The sequence below is a fragment of the Trachurus japonicus genome, chromosome 16 (genome assembly GCF_045865225.1).
Source record: "Trachurus japonicus isolate A0001 chromosome 16, Traja_1.0".
Lineage (NCBI taxonomy): Eukaryota > Metazoa > Chordata > Actinopteri > Carangiformes > Carangidae > Trachurus > Trachurus japonicus.
In genome coordinates this window covers 4,622,398-4,644,809 of record NC_140922.1, presented here as the reverse complement: position 1 = coordinate 4,644,809, position 22,412 = coordinate 4,622,398, and the positions used below count along the sequence as shown (strand labels likewise).

General features: G+C 42.5%; 1 protein-coding gene across 1 annotated transcript in view; it reads right to left on the bottom strand.

The window, feature by feature from the left end:
- Positions 1-22,412, bottom strand: part of agmo (alkylglycerol monooxygenase) — a 60,771-nt gene that overhangs the window by 20,142 nt on the left and 18,217 nt on the right. Inside the window, exons 4-11 of the mRNA XM_085803485.1 lie at positions 14,621-14,724; positions 13,902-13,997; positions 10,983-11,049; positions 10,598-10,663; positions 6,420-6,499; positions 5,910-6,044; positions 4,261-4,377; positions 1,450-1,532 (exon numbers count right to left, since the gene is read on the bottom strand). Coding sequence (XP_085659611.1) covers positions 1,450-1,532; positions 4,261-4,377; positions 5,910-6,044; positions 6,420-6,499; positions 10,598-10,663; positions 10,983-11,049; positions 13,902-13,997; positions 14,621-14,724 — 748 coding nt within the window. The remainder of the gene's footprint in view (positions 1-1,449; positions 1,533-4,260; positions 4,378-5,909; positions 6,045-6,419; positions 6,500-10,597; positions 10,664-10,982; positions 11,050-13,901; positions 13,998-14,620; positions 14,725-22,412) is intronic.

Sequence of the window (22,412 nt, the reverse complement as noted above, 5' to 3'; positions counted from 1 at the left end):
GGATTACACAACACTGAGTCTCGGGTCGATATCTTCGCCCTACGCTCAACTCGTGGCCTTCATCTGAAATGATTTGCTGCAGTGACGTGAATTTTCATTCATTCTCCAGAGCTGACTGAGTTCAGATAGATTTGACCCCAGAGGAGAGTCGTGGTCTGTAGGATGGTAGACACTGTACCTGATGTTTCTGTCTTCACAGCTTTTATTACATGATTATTTTTTACCGTTAATCTGATTTACTTTTTCATTTCTGATTGAGTTTCATCAGCTCAGCGCAGTCTGAGACCTCTGTGACAGCTGAAGAACTAGAAAAGCTATCTGCTAACCTGACAGATACCAGCTGATTAACACCAACACGGAGCCTTCAAGCTTATTCAGTGGATCAGTTCTTCACAACCTTTACACCCTGTCAGACTTTAAAGCAAAGTGAGGTTGGATATGATTGAATGGTCCTTCTCAGAAACTTTGGTTTAATCATTCTTCAGGCCTAAAGAGATTAAAACATTTCATGAGAAGAAGATGAAATGATTAGATGGCTGTAGAAAATATGTTTGAAGAAGATGAGATACTTTATTCTCTGAAACCGTTAAAATCACTTCAGAGTTAAACATTATCACTTAGCAATGTCCGAATTTCAGTTGGTTTCCATCAGATTTGGTCCCCCATTCATTTCTATAAGAGCAGGAGTTGATTTAGCAACAGCAACATCTATCTTTCTGCTAACAGGACAAGAGGTAGCCAATTACAATCCTCCCTGACAACGCTTCCTCTTCAGGGCAGTTTGGGGGCTGGTGAGTCACTAGCTAGCTGGTTAGCATGCTAACTTCTGTAGAAGATAAGAAGAATAGCAGAAGAAGAAGTTTTCCTGCACCTGGGGACAACTGTTAGTGAGTAAAGGAATGAAGTTCGATAATGAACTCTCAAGGTTTCTTACACTGGTGAGTAAACAGCTGTTAATTCTAACATTAGCTAAATACCTCCTATAAGGAGCTGTATCCTGTTTAAATTTTATATCAATATTATTTATTTAATTTTTCTGCCATTTTAACAGAACCAACTAAAATATATTTAATTTACAAAGTCCAGCAAATCCTCACATTTGAGAAGCTAACCTGTAAATATTTAGTATTTTTGCTTAACTAATTAAAAACAATAAAAAAAAATCAATCTTGTCAGATATTCTTGTGCTGAGTGACTAATCATGTCAGCACCATCAGTAGAGGTATGTTCTTTTGCTTCGTTCCCATCTTATTAACCACCTCGTGACCCTCAGATTTATGTTAAATCCCCTTGGAGACTTTCAGCCCACAGGTTGAGAACCACTGACATAAATAATCAGAGGTTGAACTCTCTTCCCATTTCTACATTTTTCCACTCTTCAAATCAAATATGCAAATGTTTCAGATGCTTAAAGAGAGATAAGTACAAAAAGAAAAGCCACCACTGTACCTCTGGTCGATGATGAAGCCCAGGGCCGTGAGGGTAAGCAGGACGTAGCTGCTCATCCCCAGAATGGTTAACTGGGACAGCATCTAGGATTGGAGATACATTTGCACACCATGAGAAATGTGGTTGGGAAAAAATACATTAGAATTTAAACCTTAAATCAATATCATGGCTGGTTAAGTTACGATCACTGGAGACCTTACTGGGAGAGCAGTCATAAACCGCACGGCTGTTGGACTGTTTACTTCACAATGCCAACCAAAACATGTCTGACCTTCAGAATAAGTGTACTGGCACGTACAGTATCCTGCAGCAGAATGCACACCGCCTCTTACTTTACACTGACATGCCTAGTTTACATAGACGCTCTAATCATCCCAGATGGGTCTTGACGGGGGACTTGACCACAGTGGCAGAGACTGCAGTTTGAATCCCGACAGCCCCAAAAACCGAGCCAAAACAACCAAGATGGGAGCAGAAATCCCATGCAGATTCTCACTGACCTTTTCCGAGCTACGTGGGGACGCGCACACACAAACAGACTCGCACAAACATACAAAGTACAGAACGTGATGTACGGTCTAATTCGTGTTCTCTAACCTACGGCCTTGGCTGCGGGTCAGCAGCTGGAAGCCCGGTGTCTCCTGAGGATGCCGTGGGCTGTCAGCTTAGGTTTAGATTTCTCCGACACTCAATACAGAACCTAACAGCCAAATCTCACTGACTGCTCCCATACCATACAGACCCAGAGGGCCTTATATAGCAAACATAAAATCAGCCCATCAACAGGATGCAATATAGCAGCGTTTCTTTATGTTTATCCAAGATTAATAATCCATAAGAAGTCCAACATCTGAGCCGTCACATGGGAACACAGAAAGATGATATGATTAAGTTTTCCGTGAATCAAACGAGGGAGGGTTGGGATGGGGGGGAAGTTTTGGGCTCGATCCATCTATCAGACGGAAGGAACTAAACTCACTGCAGCCTGTCAAAGCTTATTAAAGCGGAGCGATGGCTGCGTTCAAGTTCAAAGGCTACAGATACAGTTATTTTTAGTAAGAGGTGTAATCAGTAAAGAATTATTTTGGTATCAGAGGTTATGTGAACTTATCTGTGTTCAATAACCCGAGGGGCAGACAGACTAGACATGAGATTTTTTTTTCTGTTATTTGTTTTGTTTGACTATCGATCACCCTGGGGACCCGTTGCCCAGACGATATGCTCCAGTGAAAAATCCTCCACAGATCCCTCAGTGTGGTCAGGTGCAGTCACGGTTTATGGCACTTTTTTAACAGACACACAGGGAGGGAGGAGAAGGGCAGGGGGGTGGGAGGGGTTATGCCCTTTTTTTTCTCTTTCGTGCTAATTTTTAATGTGATCAAGTGTCAAACTGTGGTAACAGCAGCAGAGGACAGAAGTAAAAGTTAACATCTGGTGGCAGCGCTGTGCCGTCAGCGGCGCTCTGATTGTGTTATTTTGCCGTCCCCGGAGACGCAGCAGATTAACTCATTACTCAGGACGTTATTACGACCAAGTTCATGAAGGCTCACTGAGAAAACGCAGTACCTCGGTAAACTACACGGACAAAACACATCCTGTGCTTTTGATAGCAGATTTACAGTCTTTATTATGGGGTTTTCCTTCTTGCTGCTAATGCTAATATCAGAGCCTTTCCTCTGCAACATGTCACTGACACAGAGCTGAAAGTCTTTACTTGGTCAATTTCCCACTCTGCCTCTAATAGTAACTGTTTTAGAAACCTATAATAAAACATACACGCTGGCCTGCTGATGATGTAATTGAAGAGTAGCTTCACTTGTTTGAAATAACCATGTTTTCATGGTTGCGAATTAACGCAAAGCCCATAAATTGTCCGGCAGTGTATCATCAATTGTCAAGCTAAATAAGTGGCTAGCGAACATGTGGGTATAAATATATAACGGTGACATGATTTATTGTTGGGCCAGAGTGCTCACTTTGTTATTTTCCCTCCAAGTCCTGATTGCTGCATCCTGAAGGCTATTTGGGTTGGGAAATGGTTGACTCGACAATTAAGGCGTTTGTGTTCACTGCTGGACCACCAGCTGGTGTTTCATTCGCCGAGAGGGAGGGGAGCCCTCGACCCTGGAGGGGAAGTGTGTGCATGTGTGTGTGAGAGAGAGAGAAAGGGGGGAGGGGTGGGTGGGGGGACCACAACTGAAGGAGCACCATGAAGGTAGCGATCACAAAAAGACAGGCCGTTTTATTTGGGAGTTTGAAGGGGCTGGGCGTGACAGCACTTTTTGGCTAACCAAAACTATGCCTAGGGAAAAACGCCTTCCAAAGATAACTGCTGAGGAGACCTGCTTCTTTTTTTCTCTTTTTTTTTCCTGGAGGAGGAGGAAGGGGCTCCTTTGGCTCGTCGAGTGGAAAATAATAGACAAAGGTTGTTCTAAAGGGGAATGCCGATCAGTCATTCTGTCATGATGTTAGGCCGAGCTAGTCTTTTCCTGCTGGCTAAGTAGAGGACTCTGCTCGACCGTGGACCAGCCACAACAAACTGCATAATTGGGTGAAATAATGTTGGCAAACAAACACGCAGCGCTCAGTCTTAAATTAAGGACCTGGGACCACCTTGTCATACTTTATATGAGGGATTACAGTAGCCTAAACATAACGGTGGCCGGTGTGTGACCGGTGAGTTCAGTCACTAACCCAAAACAGGCCTGGAAGGTCTGCCGGCAAAGAGGCACACTGCCTTCTTTGCTTTTGAGTGACACCTTGAAGAAACTAAACGTCGGCTCCTTTTCCCTAATGCGACAGATAACGTACCGTCTTGTTTTCAAACAAGTCGTGGTAGCTCTTCAGCACCAGCAGGAAATGTAGGACCACGTAGACTTGTAAAAGCAGCGACCAGCTGGGATCATGAGGCACTTCCTTTCCAGTAACCTGCACAAGAAAAATAAAGCATGTTTAATTCCCAAATCCCCTAATTCTTGGAGTAATTTTCTGGACACATTCTCACACTTGCTGTATAAACAACAGCAACTGATTCAAGAGGAGCCTCACATGAGAAACAGCTCAGCTTTTTAGTGCTTTTAAATCTTCTGACATGACAAATGTTAATACGTCAAAAGAACGGTATGAATATGTCTTGTGATGATTTAAAGACTTTTTTATTTGTCTCATCCTTTTGTCCTTTTGCTGAGTGTTCATTTATCTCTGTAAAGAGAATCCTTTCCGAGTGTTAATATGTCAACACATCACAACAGAGGAGAGATGAGGAAAACGAGGGAAACAATAGAAACCAACACAGTGTCAGTTTTTCCTTTTTTTTTTATTTCACAGAACACATTCTGAGGCCAAAACCAGCTTGGACTGGCCTCTTTCAATCCTCAAGTCTTGTCTACCTCTTGTGTGTTTTATTTTCTTTGTAACAAAAAAGAGCTTTTCTGTCACTTCAGCCTCCAACATGCATGAATTTCAAGACTGGTGAAAATTAGCTTGTTGTGCTCCGTCTACAAAGCCGTGCAGGATTTATTGGGTGTAGCGGTTTCCCCCAAACACTTGAGGAACATATGAGTCCTTCTGTAAGAATTCCCTGAGTCACTTGACCTGCTTTTGTCTACAGCCTTTGCATCCAGAACTATAAGTGACTGGGCTTTCTGGCTGCATGTTAAAACTCTCACCCCTTTTTTTGGGAATGAGAAAAAAACAAAACAAAACAAAAAAAACACCCAACGTTCAGGGGGTTTTCCCAGGATCCTGAAGGACCCAACCACCACATGTGGGTTCCCCCCGCATCCCATCCCGACCCTGTAGGTATTCCAGCCTGCTGCTCTGCTTTGTCTCAAAGAGCCAAGACACGTTCGAGCCCTCTGTCCTCCTCCTCCTCCTTCACTCCCCTCTCTTTCCTTCCTTTCTTTCTTTCACTCAGATATCAATGAGCAGACGTCCACACGAAGCCTTTCAAGATATTTCAGTTAAATTCCAGCTTGGTCCATGTTTAGAATCACCCTGCTGTGTTTAAGGGGCCAATTTAATCGTAAAGGCAAAGGGGATTTTTTTTTTTTTTTCAAGTGTGAAGCATGAGGGACCTAAATATGTGACACCATCAGCGTTATTTCAAAGCTAACCACTGGGGCATTCAACTGGAGCCTGTATTTCTTTCTCTGCACACAGACACATGCACATTTACACTCGACTTGCATGCGGTTTTAATCCCGCAGACTGCATTTAAAGACGGTGAAAATGAACTTATTTTGTTCCCTCTACAAAGACTTTATAGCTTTTTATTTGATGTGGCAGTTCCTTGTAAAAGTTGTAGAATATGTGAATCCTTCAAATGAGGAATGCTGTGAGTCATTTAGGCCTCTGTGTTTTCACTGTGTCAAAATGATGGGTAATGAGGCCTGAGGGCATTATGGTGAAAATATGCCCCTCTTCCAGGGGCGATGGAAACAAAGGATAGGTTTACAAACCTTGGGATTGCCTGCGTGGTCGCCCAGCCGAGATTTACCAGGTTTCCAGCTTGGACCTTTGAAGAACACTGACAGTTTGTTGCTGATAGCCTTGTAGGTGTTGGACCTTCTCCACAAATAAAAATAGTAGTGTAACTAAAATAGAAGAAAGAAAAATACACAATCAAACGCTACATTTAACTGATCAGTGTTAACTAAGAAATTAATCCTGAGGAGAAATGTTTCTGCTTTCATTGGGCAACACGTTGCTCATGCTCTGCTCTGCTCTGCCAGTTGTGAGGGGCAGCGAAAATAATCATAACATCCACCTCCTTGGCATTTGGTTTTATTGGCCTCCTTCACCTCAGCTGGCCAGTTTGTTTAGAGTGGAGTAATAATGTTATGGTTACAAAATGGCCACTCGGCCAACAAGGGAAACATGAGCTCACGTCTCATCTGCTGGAGGTGTTTATGCTCGGACCGAGGTGAGCCGCTCGACTGATGGCCGATGGCTCAGGGGGCAGGACTGACCTGAACGTAGAGGATTTCAAACGTCCTGATGGGGTACACCAGGCCGTACACCACTTTTTCTGACTCCAGAGCAAAGGTGCCTGAAGAGAAGATGCACAGTTACACATCATTTGCATTTTCAATATGAAGCGCAGTGAACCAGCTGGGTGCATGCCTAGGTGTAATGTATTACTTTAAATTATGACTTCTGCAGCACTAAGTCTTCAGCCCTGAATGTGCTGCACCTGGTGCAACTTTAATGTTTAGTTTGGAGCGGGTGTTAATTGGAAAGTCAGACTATAGTATCCATGGTGATAATGACAGAAAAAATGTTGATGACACAGCCAGGAGAAGAGCGCCGATGGCAGTGTGTCCTGGTTACAGAATAAATAACACAAAGACAAAACCCAGTGTCTCTGTCAAATCCAAGACTTTTCACTTGGCTCTGTTTTGGTCTGCACCAACTCCTGAGTGAAACATCAGACCCTTAAAGGGATAGTTCAATATTTTGGCAAACTGGCCCATTACCATAATCCCTATAGTTTTAGGAGTAGGTTTGTTACCTTTATTTGTTGTGCAAGCTATTTTTAGAACGGCGGAGCAGAGCCACAAGCTGCTCTGCGCTACGCTACAGAGGCTAATGGGATTTCTTGGTTTCCCTCATCAAACTCATCAAATACACAATCCAACCAGTGTTAATTTCGTTGACGAAGACTATGACGAAATATATTCGTCAACGAACCTTTTTCACGGACGAAAACTAAATAAAAACTAAATAAAAAGTCAGCTGTGATGACGAAGACGATGATGAAATTAATAAACAATTTAGTCAACGAATAAAAACGAGACGAAAATGTTAGGGAGGGACGAATGGAGAAGAGGTCCAATCATGTTGATTTCTCCGGAAGCAGAGCCACAGCCGCGGCACATGAAAAGTTTCAAAATAAAACTGGCCTCGCTCCTTAGCGTCCTGCGGTGCACGCGCTCCGAGCGCGACAGCATGAGTTATGAACACAACACCACGGAAATATCAGCGCTGAGTTTAGGACGGAAACGAAGAAATGACATCTGGTCACACACTTCACATATGACAACAAGGACAATGCCCAGGACCCTCTGTAAACCGGAGCAGAAATCGCGGGGACCCACATCGATCCACACACCAGCAACGTGAAGCATCATCTACACAGAGCTCATCCAGAACCCAGAACACGCGACGGTAAGCACACACGCTAAAGTTATATTATCAGACAAACCACCGTGTTTATAGGACTAAACATGAAATGCAATAGAAGCTAAAGGAAACCACCTCTGAATTGTATTGATTAGAAGATTGATTCGTTGCGCGTGTGTGTGCGTGTGCAAGCGCGTGCATGTGTGCCTGCGTGTGTGTGTGTATAGTGTGACAGAGAGATCTGGGAGGACTGAGCGACAAAGATCACAACTTGATTCCCCCCTTATTCACCCTCACAGATACAGAAGACTCTGATGATGACACAGATGATCATGGACCAAGTGGAGATAAAGCTAGTGCTGCAGCCCAGCAGCAGTTCATCTCTACAGCTTCCCTCAGTTCTTCTAGAACAACAGACCAAGGAGCAGGCCAGATGGACTGGACACACACATTTACCACTCACAACTGCAGCTGAGGACTTTGTGCTAATGATGGAGATAGTAGATGGGAGACTGACTAAACTGTTCCAAAGAAAACCAAAGCAATTTGATTGAAACTCAGTATTAACATGAAAGTTAAAAGAACATGAATAAAACAAAATGCACCATATTACAACTGTTTCTGTGCTTGTATTGTAGACTCAAACCTTAATACCATTCCATAACAGATTGATGGATAATTCCAATGACTGGATATTCTGGAGAAACATTTTGTCGACTAAATCCACTGTAATTTTAGCTGACTAAAATTCTAAAGATATTTTGTCGACTAAAACTAGACTAAAACTAAAATATTTCAGATGACTAAAATATGACTACAACTAAATTGTATTTTAGTCAAAAGACTAAGACTAAAACTAAATTAGAATTTGTTGTCAAAATTAACACTGAATCCAACAACTCCAAAACGCTCTGGTGGACAAGTTGTGACCTGCACATTCACCACACTATGAGATAATAACGGAACACAGCAGTTTGAAAAAGAGCGTCTTGCTCGAAACGTCACGTGCTAATAAATCCTTGTCTAAGGGAGCTTCTTTTGGTGTGCAGATTTTTTTCATATTTTTTCATATTTTTAGTTTGATCCTGCAAAAAGTAGAAAAACACGCACATCCCAAAAAATTGTAGGCCTGGGTGCTGGACTAGAAGGTAAATTCAATGAAAAGAAAGGGAAGTCCGCACACCAGAGATGGCTCCCATCAATTTATTGTGTAACATTTCGGGGCAAGCCCTTCGTCAGACTAGTTTGATCCTGCACCCATCCCAAGTGGGCCTTTTTGGATGTGCGTGTTTTTTCTTACAAGTTTCTCTAGTCTATATTACTTAAAATGTGTTGGATCACTATAAATTTCACACTAACTTGCAATCAGGCAGCCTTGAAGTGGTAAAGAGTTCATACAACAAGACTAAGCAGTGACTGAAAGTCACTCCTCATTCCATGTCCTGTGCGCTCATAAGCTTTAGCTAGTTGGTAATTAACCAAATATTCAGCATGCTAGATATCTGCTCAGCATATGTGTCAGGTCACTGAACCTCAGTAATTGTGTCTTGATGGATGGATATCAGAATCCATCTGCAACGTCAACATCAGGCTTGAAACTGTGCAGTCTGATCGTGGCATAACTTTACATCATAAGTTTGCTGCTGAAAACCAAAACAATGTGCTCAAGGATGATGAAAGAAAAAGCAAAAACCTCTACCTTAGAGATCAAATATAAAACATGCTTCTTCTCAGTATTAAATACATCTCCTAGGATCAACCTTTTCAAACTGCACCCATGCACAGAGACAAACAACTGGCCCAAGGGATTTCTGGGTAATGTAAACTGCAAAATTTAATCAGTAACCTCCAGCTGACGTTTGATGCAAACTTGCTGAGTTCTGTATAAAAGCTAAAGGCTAAAGTCTACAGTCACAGTTTCCCTCCAGTTTGATGTAATAAATGGTGACACCACAACTTTTGGTTTCCCTTCAATAACAAGTAATGACAGGGCAGACATGAGAGACACCAGTACAGATGCTATATGAAAATCAAAATCAGTGCTAATACTGTAACTTATTTCAATATTTCAAGGGCACACAGAAGAGTTCAAGTTTCAGTAGTCTGGACTGACACAGGTGACAGTAAATTTTAGGAGCAGTTTTACATCATAAGTCTGCTAACATTTGTTTATGAGTCATAAATGTTACACACTCAAACCTTCATGTGCAAGGTTTTATGGATACGTAATTCAACACATCACTAATAATAAAAATAAAAACAAACATTAATTTTACATGACTAACTCGAAATATAACTGGCACCTTGTAAACGTCTGTGTAACAGCACCTCCACTCCTGCCTCTTACACAGTGTATGATCAAAAAGTAAATGGTAGCAGTTAAAGCTCCATACAGTATAAAGGTAGATGTTTGTGTTAAAGCTCCATACAGTATAAAGGTAGATGTTTGTGTTAAAGCTCCATACAGTATAAAGGTAGATGTTTGTGTTAAAGCTCCATACAGTATAAAGGTAGATGTCCATGTGTAGTGTGATTATAAAGCAGCTCTAGGTTCTATATTAATACTGTGAAAGTATCAAAGCCTCAGTCCACAGAGAAATGCACACAGTATTCAGAAACTGAGCCTTAAAACCGGCCGTCAGGACTTCTGTAACTTTGTGATGTCATAACTAACCAGTCACCGAGCCCCGCCCATCTTTATTGTCCATCTTACACTTGCAGGATTTGGTTTCTTTGAGTGTTTTATTTGCAATCTGCTTTTCTTATGATATCACTCAGAAATTAGTCAGCCAATCATAAGAAAGGCTCAGAACCTCCTCTCTTCTGATTGGCTGCCACTGACCTGCTGCTACTAGAGCGCCTGAGAGAAGCCTGAGAGAAATGTGAAACTACACAGAGATGATTTTGGGTTCTTAATACCACAAATATCTTCTCATGGATCAACACCTCAAAATAAAACAACTCACATTGTAATACTCACAAAAATGCAAATGCAAAAATAAAAGCCAAATAAACTTTTTCTTACCGAATAATCTGTCCCAAATGATGAGAATGCCTCCATAGTTCTTGTCAATACAATAAAGGTTCCTCCCTGTTGAGATTAGTATAAGTGAGGTTACCACAGAAATTTTATGAATTCTCAAAACATAAGCCCACATCCTTGGACCCAGTGGCCTCTGTCATTCCATTATCTCAGTGACATGTTTTCCCAGACCAGACTGGTCAACCTGCCAACTGGACTGGACAAAATTAAACATCAACACAATCAGACATGGCCAGTTATCGACCTCTCAGCCTTTATCAGACCTTTGATGGTGGTGTGCCATCTGAACCACGGAAAACCTCCTAGTTAAACATTGTAAAATAAGAGGAATAGCTGGTCACTTGTTTATAAACCTGTAAGATCTTACCGTGATGAACTCTGTGATGTTTTGGGGTGTTGAAGACCCACTCCAAAGGTCCAAGGTCCTGGATCAACTGGAGAAAAACAACAGGACATGCACGTTAGACCTATGAAATAAAAGCACTCAAATCTGGGTAGAGTTACCACATGTATGTTAACAATTTCTGTAACTCTCAGCCTGCAGCTGTTTATTAGAAATGCACACACACTTCAAGCTGTGATTGTTCAAATATCCCACCTGCAAATCTAATACATGTGCATGAATATATCAAATTTCTATATATAGTGTATATGTAACCATAAAATTAAAACAAATATGTAAAAATGACACATGGTACCTAATAGAAATGGAAAAAATCAATATATTGACATGATATCTACTGTAGCTCATACTTATGTGTGTTTATGTAAGCCTATGTTTGTTTATTGTGTAGACCAGGGGTCCCCAACCACCAGTTAGTATATATATATATACACACATACAGTATATACAGTATATCGTTTGCAAGTTGCATGTTTTCTTATGCACAGGCTGGCCCACAAGCTAACCATCGCAAAGAAGAGTAAAAAACAAACATTGCTGTCCAATGTGCGATAAAATAGGTGACATATGTGACAACATCACTCTTCATGTGGGCACATGTCAAAATTCAGTGTGGGATGTGAAGGTGAGAGGAGACAGAGCTTGAACTTCTCTCTCAAGCTCTTTTTACATGATTTTTCTTAAAATCAACAATACCAACTTCTTCCAGTACAGACTGTATGAAAATATGCATCGCTATCCCCATATTCAAATAATATGTGTCACCTTCCTCTCTCTAGTGTTCAAATATGGACCAGTTTTCTTTACAAATTCAATCCTGGACCAGTGTTGGTCGTTAGAAGCCAATCAGGTGGTCAATAAAAGTCTAGATGTGACTGAGGCACATGCATGTCAACAGACTGTAACTTTCCTGAACTGAAAGTGTTGTTTGGACATTGAGACCTCTGGGTGATGGACGCCACTTGGACTCTCTTTAGGTCCAAAACCAGGGGTAATTAACCGAAAGATTGCTGTGAATAATTGCTGTTAGGTGCATTATTGGATACCTGTCCTGTTTAAAAGGTGATAGCTGTGGCCCTTTCCTGCAGAGAGCTGCCAATATCCATCTAGTGTCAGAAGAACTACAATGGTGGGAATGAGGAGAAGTGCTGCTAACACTTTTGGTAACGGTTAAAGCCATTAACACACACAGAGAAAACATACATATGTATAGACTCAACATCATACAGCTGAACGCAGCACAAGTTCAGTCTGCGCATAAAACCAACATGAATCATTTTCTTCTTATTGATATCAAACAGATGCAGCAGTGACTCATTAGAGATTGCAGAGGTCACACTGAGCACATTTCACACAGTTCAAGTTTCTCTTGCGAGATATTTCTGATGTTTCTCATCAATACGACCGACCCCTTAATCTGGAGAAACGTGTGCGGCTGGACAGAGTTTTCTCAGTGATTCATTATTTCCATGTAATGGCTGCGTCTGGCAGCCGAGCGTGAGAGTTTTATCTTGAATGAAAAGGGGGTCTCCACCACTTCACTGCGGCTCTGAGGCTGCAGCGAATGGTGTGCCAATAAATTACGTGACATCAAAAAAAAAAAAAAAGCCCATAAAGGAGGCATAAATTACATCCCTTCAGAAAATTGTGACTATTATGACTGTTTTCACTAATAGTGCACTAAAAGATGGAAGGCGTTCCAAATCCATTCATTCCCTCTAACGATCGTGGGGATTGTAAAAGTGATACTCCCCGTCACTTTAAAGGCAGACAGAGTGGTCATGCTTCTGTTTGGAATATTTCATAAAATCTCATTATTTTTTATTGAATACAGGTTCCACTGCAACACTGAGTCTACAAAGGCTCTACTCTGCAGACGGATTAGTATTGGCACAGGGAGAAAGATAAATTTACAGACTGTATTTTTTTTTCAGTCAGATTAACTGTGCACGGCAACAGTGAGTGGAGGAGGGGATTGATCCAGCACCAGAGCTACGGCCTGGTCTGGACTGTGTTTGATTTACATCTGTGGATCTGGGTCTCCCAGACTCGGAAACTAAGAATAATTCACACTTGATCATGATATTTCAACTTTGATCATATGAAACTGCTGATAATGCTATCAGAACGATGTCTTCAGTGGCTTGGTTCATCTGACAAGCTTTTAAGATCTCATGACAGCCAGTACCACAACCTTCAGGTCAATGTCCTCTATTTAAGTATTCTTATTTATCAGTGTTTGTGTGTTTTGGGTGGATGTATTTTAGTTTTCTCTTTTACTTCATTAACCTGTGGCTATCCTACATAAGTTTACTACTACTAGTATGGAGGCATTTTGAATCGTCCAAAACACACTATGAAACATCCAAAGTGAACTCTATCCGCGGCTATTATATGAAAATCTGTTGCCAGTCGGACCCCACCCCTGGAACTCCAAAAGCGTTTTGATGACTCTGAAAGTTCTCCAAACCCTTCCTTGGCATGACGGTGAGTAGAAAATTGGTGAATTATCGATTTTGGGTGAAGTATCCCTTTAAGAAAATGCATCAATAAATCTATGAAATATGTTTTTACATTCACATTTGTAGGGTTAAGCTGATGCTCCCATTCGGAGCCATTGATAAACTGGATTCTCAGTCAATGTGGACTCTGTGCAGCTGTTAAATGCTTTCACAGGTACAACAACACCTTTCATGCTCCCTCCAGTGGCGTCGTTGTTTTAACTAACACACCGTAACATCGAGACAGCTCGTCTCTCATCGCTGTACAAATGTACCGTGTGTGACATTCTGTCAAATTCAGGTAGTCCAAATTATTTCAGTGTTTTTCCACGGCCGCGGCCGAAGCGATGACAGAGCCTACGACCTGAGTTTTTACATTTACCTCTGTGTGGATCCAGAACTGGTAGAGCAGGTTTAACTGTAGGTGAACAGCGAAGATGGACGGAGGAACAGCCACAGCCATGGGCAGGTAGAAAATCTGAAGAGAGGAGGAAAAATCAAGACACAACACATCTGACAACATCTACTGTGACATCCTCAGGCTGGACCACTGCTCCCTGGCTTGCTTTAAAATTCCTCTTTTATTAACATGTTGCATAATAAACAGACACGAGGCGAGTTTATGTGCAACAGATGGGACGTTTCCCACCCTCAAAATGTTAACTTTGATTCACACACACAGTAACGTCACTAGCATTTCCCACATCACTGCTAATGTGTGGATGCTAGTGGGAGATGTTCTATATCGCCTATAAAGACTTTGATGACACATAGTTTCTATATTATGAGGTTTTTCTATATTATGAGGTTTCAATCTGCATTCTGCCAATCAGTCATGTGACTTTGCAGAAGGATTGTCTTTTATTGAAGACATAAATCTTTATAGACAAATAATAAGAGTAAATAGTGCTGTATTTTCACTTATGGATTACTACACATCTGGTGCATGAGTGAGCAACAGGTCAGTGTTGGTGGGATTGATTCAAAATAAGATTATCTTTGTGGTGGGACCTGTAGAGTAGCACCAATTAATCTGATTTATTGTCAATCAGCTGATTGTATTTGCTGACTTGTTCGTTAGGAGAGGAGATCAGACCTTACCCATGATGTGAACTGCTGGGTGAGGGACTGCCTGAGGGCCGTGGTGAGGTTGTAGTACTCTGAACTGTGGTGAACCTGGTGGGCAGCCCACAGGAGGGACACCTCTGGACACACACACACACACACGGGTACAGTACGTCATAAAACACGATTCCAAGAGTCCAGATCTCATAAGAGGTTATCACTTCATTCACCTTCTTATGACTCTGAGGTAACAGCAGCCATATAACTTTCTACACATGATTCATGTGCAGGTCTTGAATGTGAACACACGTCTCCTTTACATCACGCACACATGCTCAGCTGACCTTACCTCACACACACACACACACACACACACACACACACGCTGAGCTGCCTTTACATCACCAGGACAAATGATTTATGTCAACAATCAACTCTGCTTCTTCCCCAGATGAGTAACTAGACACTTTCATCCCACAGACGGAGCCATTTTGGTCTCACTCCTGGCCAACCATGATGAAAAGTCAAGTCTGAGCTGTCCACTTGAGGGGGCTGGATTGGGGGCGGAGGGGGGGTTCAGGCTATTATGATGGCGGGAGTATTCGGGTGCAGCTGGTAAGCATCCAACCTGATGTCCCAGTGCTCCAGTTTACATTCCTCTGCTGTGTTGTGATACTTGCTACATTAATATCTGTGTTACACTTCATTTTAACATCCAAAGGGAACATGCTTGTTAAATTTCACTGGATCTCCGGGCCGTTTCCGGACCACCCCGTCTGGTCTGTGCTTTTTGGCTCCTCTGGCCCATTTTGGCTTCTGCAGCCATACAAGGGAGAACAGTAACCTTCAAATATTGCAGAACCACAAAGCTCCATATAGACGACGTACGGTAATGTATTCAATATAATAAAATCAGCCCAAGTTATTAAATGAGGTTTGAGTTTCATGCAGCGGCCTTGGTATATGTGATGACGGGGATTTGTCATTAAAAGATCAACTATCAAACAATCAAACTTTAATTATAGAAGAGTCTCTGCAGACGCACACGACTTTATTTTTAGCATGATGACGTTTGTTTTAGTTTATCTGAAGACTTTTCAGAGTTTTAATATCCCACGTGTCTTAAAAGAAAGCTAAAGCCCATTAGCTTACTGAAAACTGTGCGAAACGGCTAGCCTAGCTCCGCCTGAGAAAAACATGCTCCAATTAACTTGTTCAACGACTTTATAAACCAAAGTGTAAAGCAAGAATTAGCTGTTTTATGAGTGATATCTGCTTCGCAAATGTGTTTTTATTAAAGATTATGTGCTCTGCGGGTTCTGGTGGTTTTACTGCTCCCTGCTATGAAATAGTCAGGCACAAAACTTCCTGTAAAAACGGTGAACTGTCATATTTATGCTTCAATTTTTATGGATTAAACAAATATATAGCATGATCAGGTTTCAGAGTTGGGGATTGGCTGATTACGTTTCATTTGGACAGAACTCGGCTAGGTGTTTGCTTCCAGTCTTTGTGCTAAGTGAAGCTAACCAGAAAGCAAATAACAATCCCTTTAACCTAGCGTGCAAGCACATAAATCCATTCACACACAGACACACGTATAAACGCACACACACGGTAACAGCTTGACCCGGTGTGGGATTTCTCCCTCTCCATTTTGAAGAATCATTCTCAAAGCCACATCTCCAACTCCTCCTCTCTCACTGTTTCATAAACTTGTGAATTGCATCGACAGTCGTTAAAAACCCAACGGGTCGAGGCGTCCGCCGCACCTGAACAAACACTCGGCTGAGAAGTGAAGGTGAGTGTTGTGTAAGCGGAGCGGAGGAGCGCTGAGATCCACCCGAAGACGTTTCCAATCAGTTAAACGGAGGTGGAATTCCTCAACTGTTTGGGGAAACCCCGAAGAGCTCTGAGTGAAAACTACCACTTCCGAGCAATAGTCCACACCTCGCTTATTTAACGGGGGTTATTGCTGGATTTCAGCAGGTGTGAGAGAATAAATGTCACGGGGAATGTTTTTGGAAGTGTCATATTCAGTGTTAAACGGTGTATTTTGGATGGGGTGGAAATGGAAGCAACAGGGTAAGGTTTTATTTCAAACTTTATTTGCCCTCTCAACGCAACTGACAGACGGTCAGGAGAGGAGGGGAAACAAGGAGAGGGGAGACGACTGAGTGCAGCAGTCAAGAACAAAAATGATGACGTTCCTTCCGCTCTGAACCATGGGGGATTCAGAGATGAACTGTCTCGCAAAGAGACATATTCAGAGGATAATCCAGCCTTTGTTTAATTCCAACAGCCTGAGTCTTTTGCTTTTCCGCGTCTCACTGGACTAGTGCTTGGCAGGGTCCAGGACTAAGGGCGGTTAAGATTGATGCTTGTTGTCATTGATAGGAAGTAGGAACCGCTAGGCTTCACTGCAAGCCCATGTCCTCATCTCTGGACTCGGCGGGACACTGCATAGTTTGGCAGGGTTTATTCAGGAGGGAAGCCCCGTTAATGGTGAGAACCAATGCCACAGAGTCTGCGTTCCCAGCAAGAGCAGAGAAACGCTGAGGACGGCACTTCCAACTGGCCTCAAGCGAGCCGCAACTCAGGATTTCTCAGGAATAACAAGAAGGTGATGGACAGTTATGACGGTTGATGCAAGACTGTCATCATGGTGGAAAGGGCAGCATTAGTGCATCATTCAAATCCTAATAATAAGCTGTGATGATGTTTACCTGACGAGGACCTCTAGTGGCCCTTCCAGTCACGGCTGTTGTCTGGACTGCAACAACGTTATAGTCAACAAGGCGACATTCACAAAAAGTTGTTGCTTTACATAAAATAAATAAAAGCTATTCATGCGAACAGTTGGTGAAGACACGGAAAGACAATTGAGGATGACAAACAGCCTGTTTTATTGTTCATTCAGGACGACTTGTTGCTTTTACCATGGCTACAGAAAATACTGGCTGCTGCATACCCATTAAACACGTGAGAAATCTCAAACTTGGGCCATATGGTTTAAGGAAAGTCTAAATATTCCAGAATCTGTAGAACGCCTTAGCTATAGAAGCTTCTGGCTAACGATTAAGCGGATGAGTTAAACTATACCTCTAGTATTATGACAGATGGGGGTGGTTTATCTAGGTTTTCAAATATCTGATTGGGATTTCTGCTGCAATCACATGGAATGTAGAGCTCAACTCAACACTGTGTTCAGCTAATCAGTAGCTAGCAGCTAGGAGCAGTTACCAGTTTATGAAAAAAAAGACTTTAAAGCAGAAGTAAGTTGTCCGGTCGTTTTCGCTAATGCTGCGTTCCAGGCAGGCTTTTGAAATCGTAAATTACAGCTTCAAGTCACAACTTACGACTTTGTAGCGTTCCAGGCAACCCACTCGTGTTTTTCCGACCTGTTTTACCGGTGAAAGTCACTATAACGGCCACTCGTACCTTCTGACCGGTGAACTCGTACCAGATCGAACTGGTACCACTTCACGGTCGGAAAAATACGAGTTTCCTTGAACGCACCATAACAATCCTCGTCCCTACGTCGCCACATTCACGGCGTTCCTTGGCTGCACACACAGCCCTGCATGCCGTTCTCTCTCCTCATTGGATAAAAACTGTAGGATACGATAAATGTTTTCTCTTCGGCTCAGAGCAGAGCAGAGGGACTGACAGACCCGTGTTTCAGGCCAAACACTCTATAGAAGTGATTGCTGTCGGAAGATATAACTATTTAAGACTTATATTAACACAAATATATCACTTACTTCTGCTTTAAGGTTGTTATAGCAGCATCCATCTGCTCAACCCCATCTGAAACTAGTTTTCATTGGGCTAGGTAGTTAGATAGCAGCTCTATACCAGTTAGATAGCATCTAAAGCTATAGTTGGATCTACTAGTATGAAACTCATTGATTTCTTTTTATTCTAATTCTTGTTAGTTGTGATTAAGTGTGATTCTTCTAGAAATTCAGCAGTAATAATTTCTTAATAGCAATGAGTACTGTAGTGTTTTGGGGTGGTGGCAGAATCCACAAGGTCAGATACTATTAGGAGTTAATCTATATGTTTATTTTTGAGGTAATTTGGTTGCATTGGCTATTTAAAAGACCGTTTTTCAGCTTGAAAGTTGAAGTATTATTGCTTTTACACCTCCCACAGTACCAAATCCTATGCAAAGAAAAAAAAAATTCCCTACTGTCCCAACACTCTGAATAACAACAAAGAGGGGCTGGCTGGCAGCAGGGTGACGTAATATGCTACATTTTCAAATTGAGTTGTTGAATCACAGCATGACACATAATCAAGACCTATAAGTCATAATCAGTCATGTTAACATGACTGAGTTAGACTTTAACGGAGTCTGTTTACGTCCACCTCAGCCCTGTCAGGAGCGCTGCTTACATAACCAGAGTCGTATAAACCCAGGAACCAAAGTCCTATTGAGCCCCATAAATCCAGCTCCAGTAGGGGCCTGCAGTAAGTGCCAATAATTATCAAACTGTACCTTGAATAATGCTGCTATAAAAAGAAAGTATGAACAGACAAAAGAAAAATAATCAGCGTGGATGGAGATCCAAATCAACTATTTCGAGCCACTCAAAGCTTATGAAATGCTTTTACAGGCACATCAATCAGCTGCCTAAATCATCACCCTCAGCGACAAACTCCTGGCACCAACCAGCCACGTCCTTCATGTGCAGCCCTGCAAGTGGTGGGCTGCCCCGTCAGTCACCGAGGTAATGGGCTGTGAACGGCCCTCCAGTGTTTGGATTGGAGGGCTCTTGGATGGGGTGCCAACCCAAACAGGGAGCGCTGGACTCGGTGGGACGGTCAGCCAACTCCCCTCCGCTGCTGCCATACTTCATGCTGTCCACACAGCTCAGTCACACGCACTAAACTAAACACACTCACCCTGGTCAGGGCCACTTACAGCTCTCACAAAGAGGGTGTAAAAACTATGTGTAGAAAAGTGACGGCTGAGGTAAAATAGCTTTTCTCTTATACTTTAGAATTTAAATCTATTCCAATTGATTATATTACATATTAAACTTACTTTATTGCTCTGCTGCAGACTGATGACACACAATAGAGATTCAAACTGTCGCCACTTTATCAGGAACACCTGCTTATTCATGCAAGTATCCAACCAGCCAATCGTGTGTGTCAGCAGGTCCCGTATTGGGCAGTTACTAAAAGAACAGCTACTAGTTAGTTCTTTCAAGAAATAATTGAACTACAACAAACTACTACTGATAAAAAGTAATTAGTAACTTAGGAAAGTAACTTTTCCATTGGTTTTTTACTAGGGATGGACGAGTACCGATATCTGTATGGCCTATTTCAAAGTATCTCTTCTCGTAAAGACAATACCAGCCGCCGATTCTCAAGGCAAAAAAAAAAAACAGGGTTTCCGCTATGTACATTAATGCAGCCGACGTTGAAAGTCAAATCTCTCTCTCTCTCTCTCTCTCTTTCATATATATGAAAGTACAAGTACCCGGTATCTCTGAGTACTCAAGAGTGAGTACTTGTATATCCCTAGTTTTTACTACAATTCTCTTATTAAGGGACCAACTCTGCAGAAGTGTTTTGATTAGTTTGGTGCTTCAGAAGATTTGAATGACTGGTCTTTATTGTGGTTAAAGTTTTCACACCTGCACATAGACAACAGATCACCACTGTGTCCGAGAAGGGAGAAACAATGTTTGTATTTCCAGGGCAATAAACTCAGGCCCGACTGGTCCACCATTGTGTGGGTTTGGAGTGTTGTGACCTTGCCCACCAAGCCAGCCGATCAATGATGATAAACAGTGTAATCCTCTATGGCTATTTCCACATAAAGTAACAAGACAAGTCCATTTAAATGGTGATTATTGTTATTGTGTTATTTAATTTGAAAAATCCACCAGTTACACTTCTCATTACAGCCAAAAGTTGTGGATGACAGTAATGTGTTAGATAGTCATGTGTTGCCCCCCAGCACTGTACAGGTCCGAGGTCATAGGTCATAGTTAATGCTCATTGACCTTGCTGATGAGAGGTCAGCCTGGTGGGCAAACACCCACAGACTTTTGTCCATCTTCATCCTACACATCCACACTGCAGCTCTGTGGTGTGTGGAGGTCTGTGGAGGTCGGTCCTCAGCGGTGAAACCTCGTCTGTCAACGCTGTGGACAGACGGAAGGCTGTCGGTTCGGCGAGCGGAGCACACGAGGGCAGCAGACAGCCGGACTGTGGCCTCTGCTGAGCTCAGCGACCCTCCCAACCATCACAACACTCTGCTGCTCTCCATTTTCTACACAGGCCCAGTGGACGTTTTCCCTCTGTGATGACTGGGTTCAATCAGACCAGTCTGTCTCTGTCTCTGTCTCTGTCTCTTTTATCACACACAGCAGACAGAGTGAGAGCACAGTGACCTATAGATCACTGTTGATGTTATCTCTGCCTCCCATGAGGCCTTTCACTTGCTGTCTTCTGCTGCCGTGAGCCAGACCCCCACATCCTGACCAAACCACACCGACTGAACCAGCAAACTGAGCGGGGGCCCGGATTCTTTTGTCAGCCCTGCAACCTGCACTGTGCCAGGAACTTGCCGTCAGAGTGAAGATTTATGGAGCCCCGGCCTCCTGGGGGCCGGCTACCCCCCCACCCCCACAGCCCCCACACCCTCCACCCTGCCACACATCCAGGAGGAGCTCCTCTTTAAACAATAACATCCACGTCGGCCGCGTCTCCTTGGGGATGGAGGACAACGGAGGAGAGCAGAGGAGCGCCGAGCACATCTGTTTGTCTGAACAGCTGCAGCTGTCTGCAGGACTCGGGGGGGCGTGGCCACCAGGTAACAGCCACAGAGGATGTAGGAGGGGGGCGGGGCTACAAGAGCAGCAGGCAGGAGGAGTGAGTGACCAAACTACATTTTTTCCACGACGCAGCACTTTCGCTGCATAAATCACCTATTTCAGTGCAAAATGCGTGAAGCATGTGAGGCTTGCACAATTTCATAATCTCTGCATTTCAGTTGCAAAATTCACATACTGTATAGTATAGTATACCTTCACAGAGAGTTGAAAATGTTGCATGTTTACTTCACCCAGGAGCAGCCATTTCTCCCCTGTTGCCTTGGAATCGTTATGAAGTGACGTAATTTGGCAGTGAAATGTCATGAGTAAGAGAGAAAATAAAAAATAGCCCAATGATTAAAAAATAATTATGCTTATGCTGCTTATGCTAATGTTGAAATATTGAATTGTCTAAGTGTGTGGGACAAAGGGATGTAATGTTAGTGACAGCTGTGTGTGTGTGTGTGTGTGTGTGTGTGTGTGTGTGTGTGTGTGTGTGTGTGTGTGTGTGTGTGTGTGTTAACACATAAGACAACCTAAGAGATATAAATGTGAGGACGGGGTGTTTTTCCCCCCATCAAATCACACTTTTTCCAGCTCCTGCAAATTTAGCAAATTCCCACCATTTCACTGCATAAAATGCACAATTTTTAGGAAAACCTGCCTCATAATCGAGGGTTTTTGTCTGCAACAATCACAAAAAACCTCTGTATTTTTCTGGAAGGACTGTCTAATTAACATCTGAATGAGGATCAAATACAAATGTATGGAGATGGAGAGAGTCACCACAATAATTAAAGTTAATGGAGAACGAAAAGGCAACATACGATGAACAACAGATACTGTCATCACAACATTATTATGTGTGTGTTATTAACACAACATCAATATTTCATTGAATTATCTCTTATTACCTCCCATGGCACAGGACAAGATCTACATGTGAATGTAACTGTGCAAGACAGGGGAACTAGCAGCTTGTTCTCTCA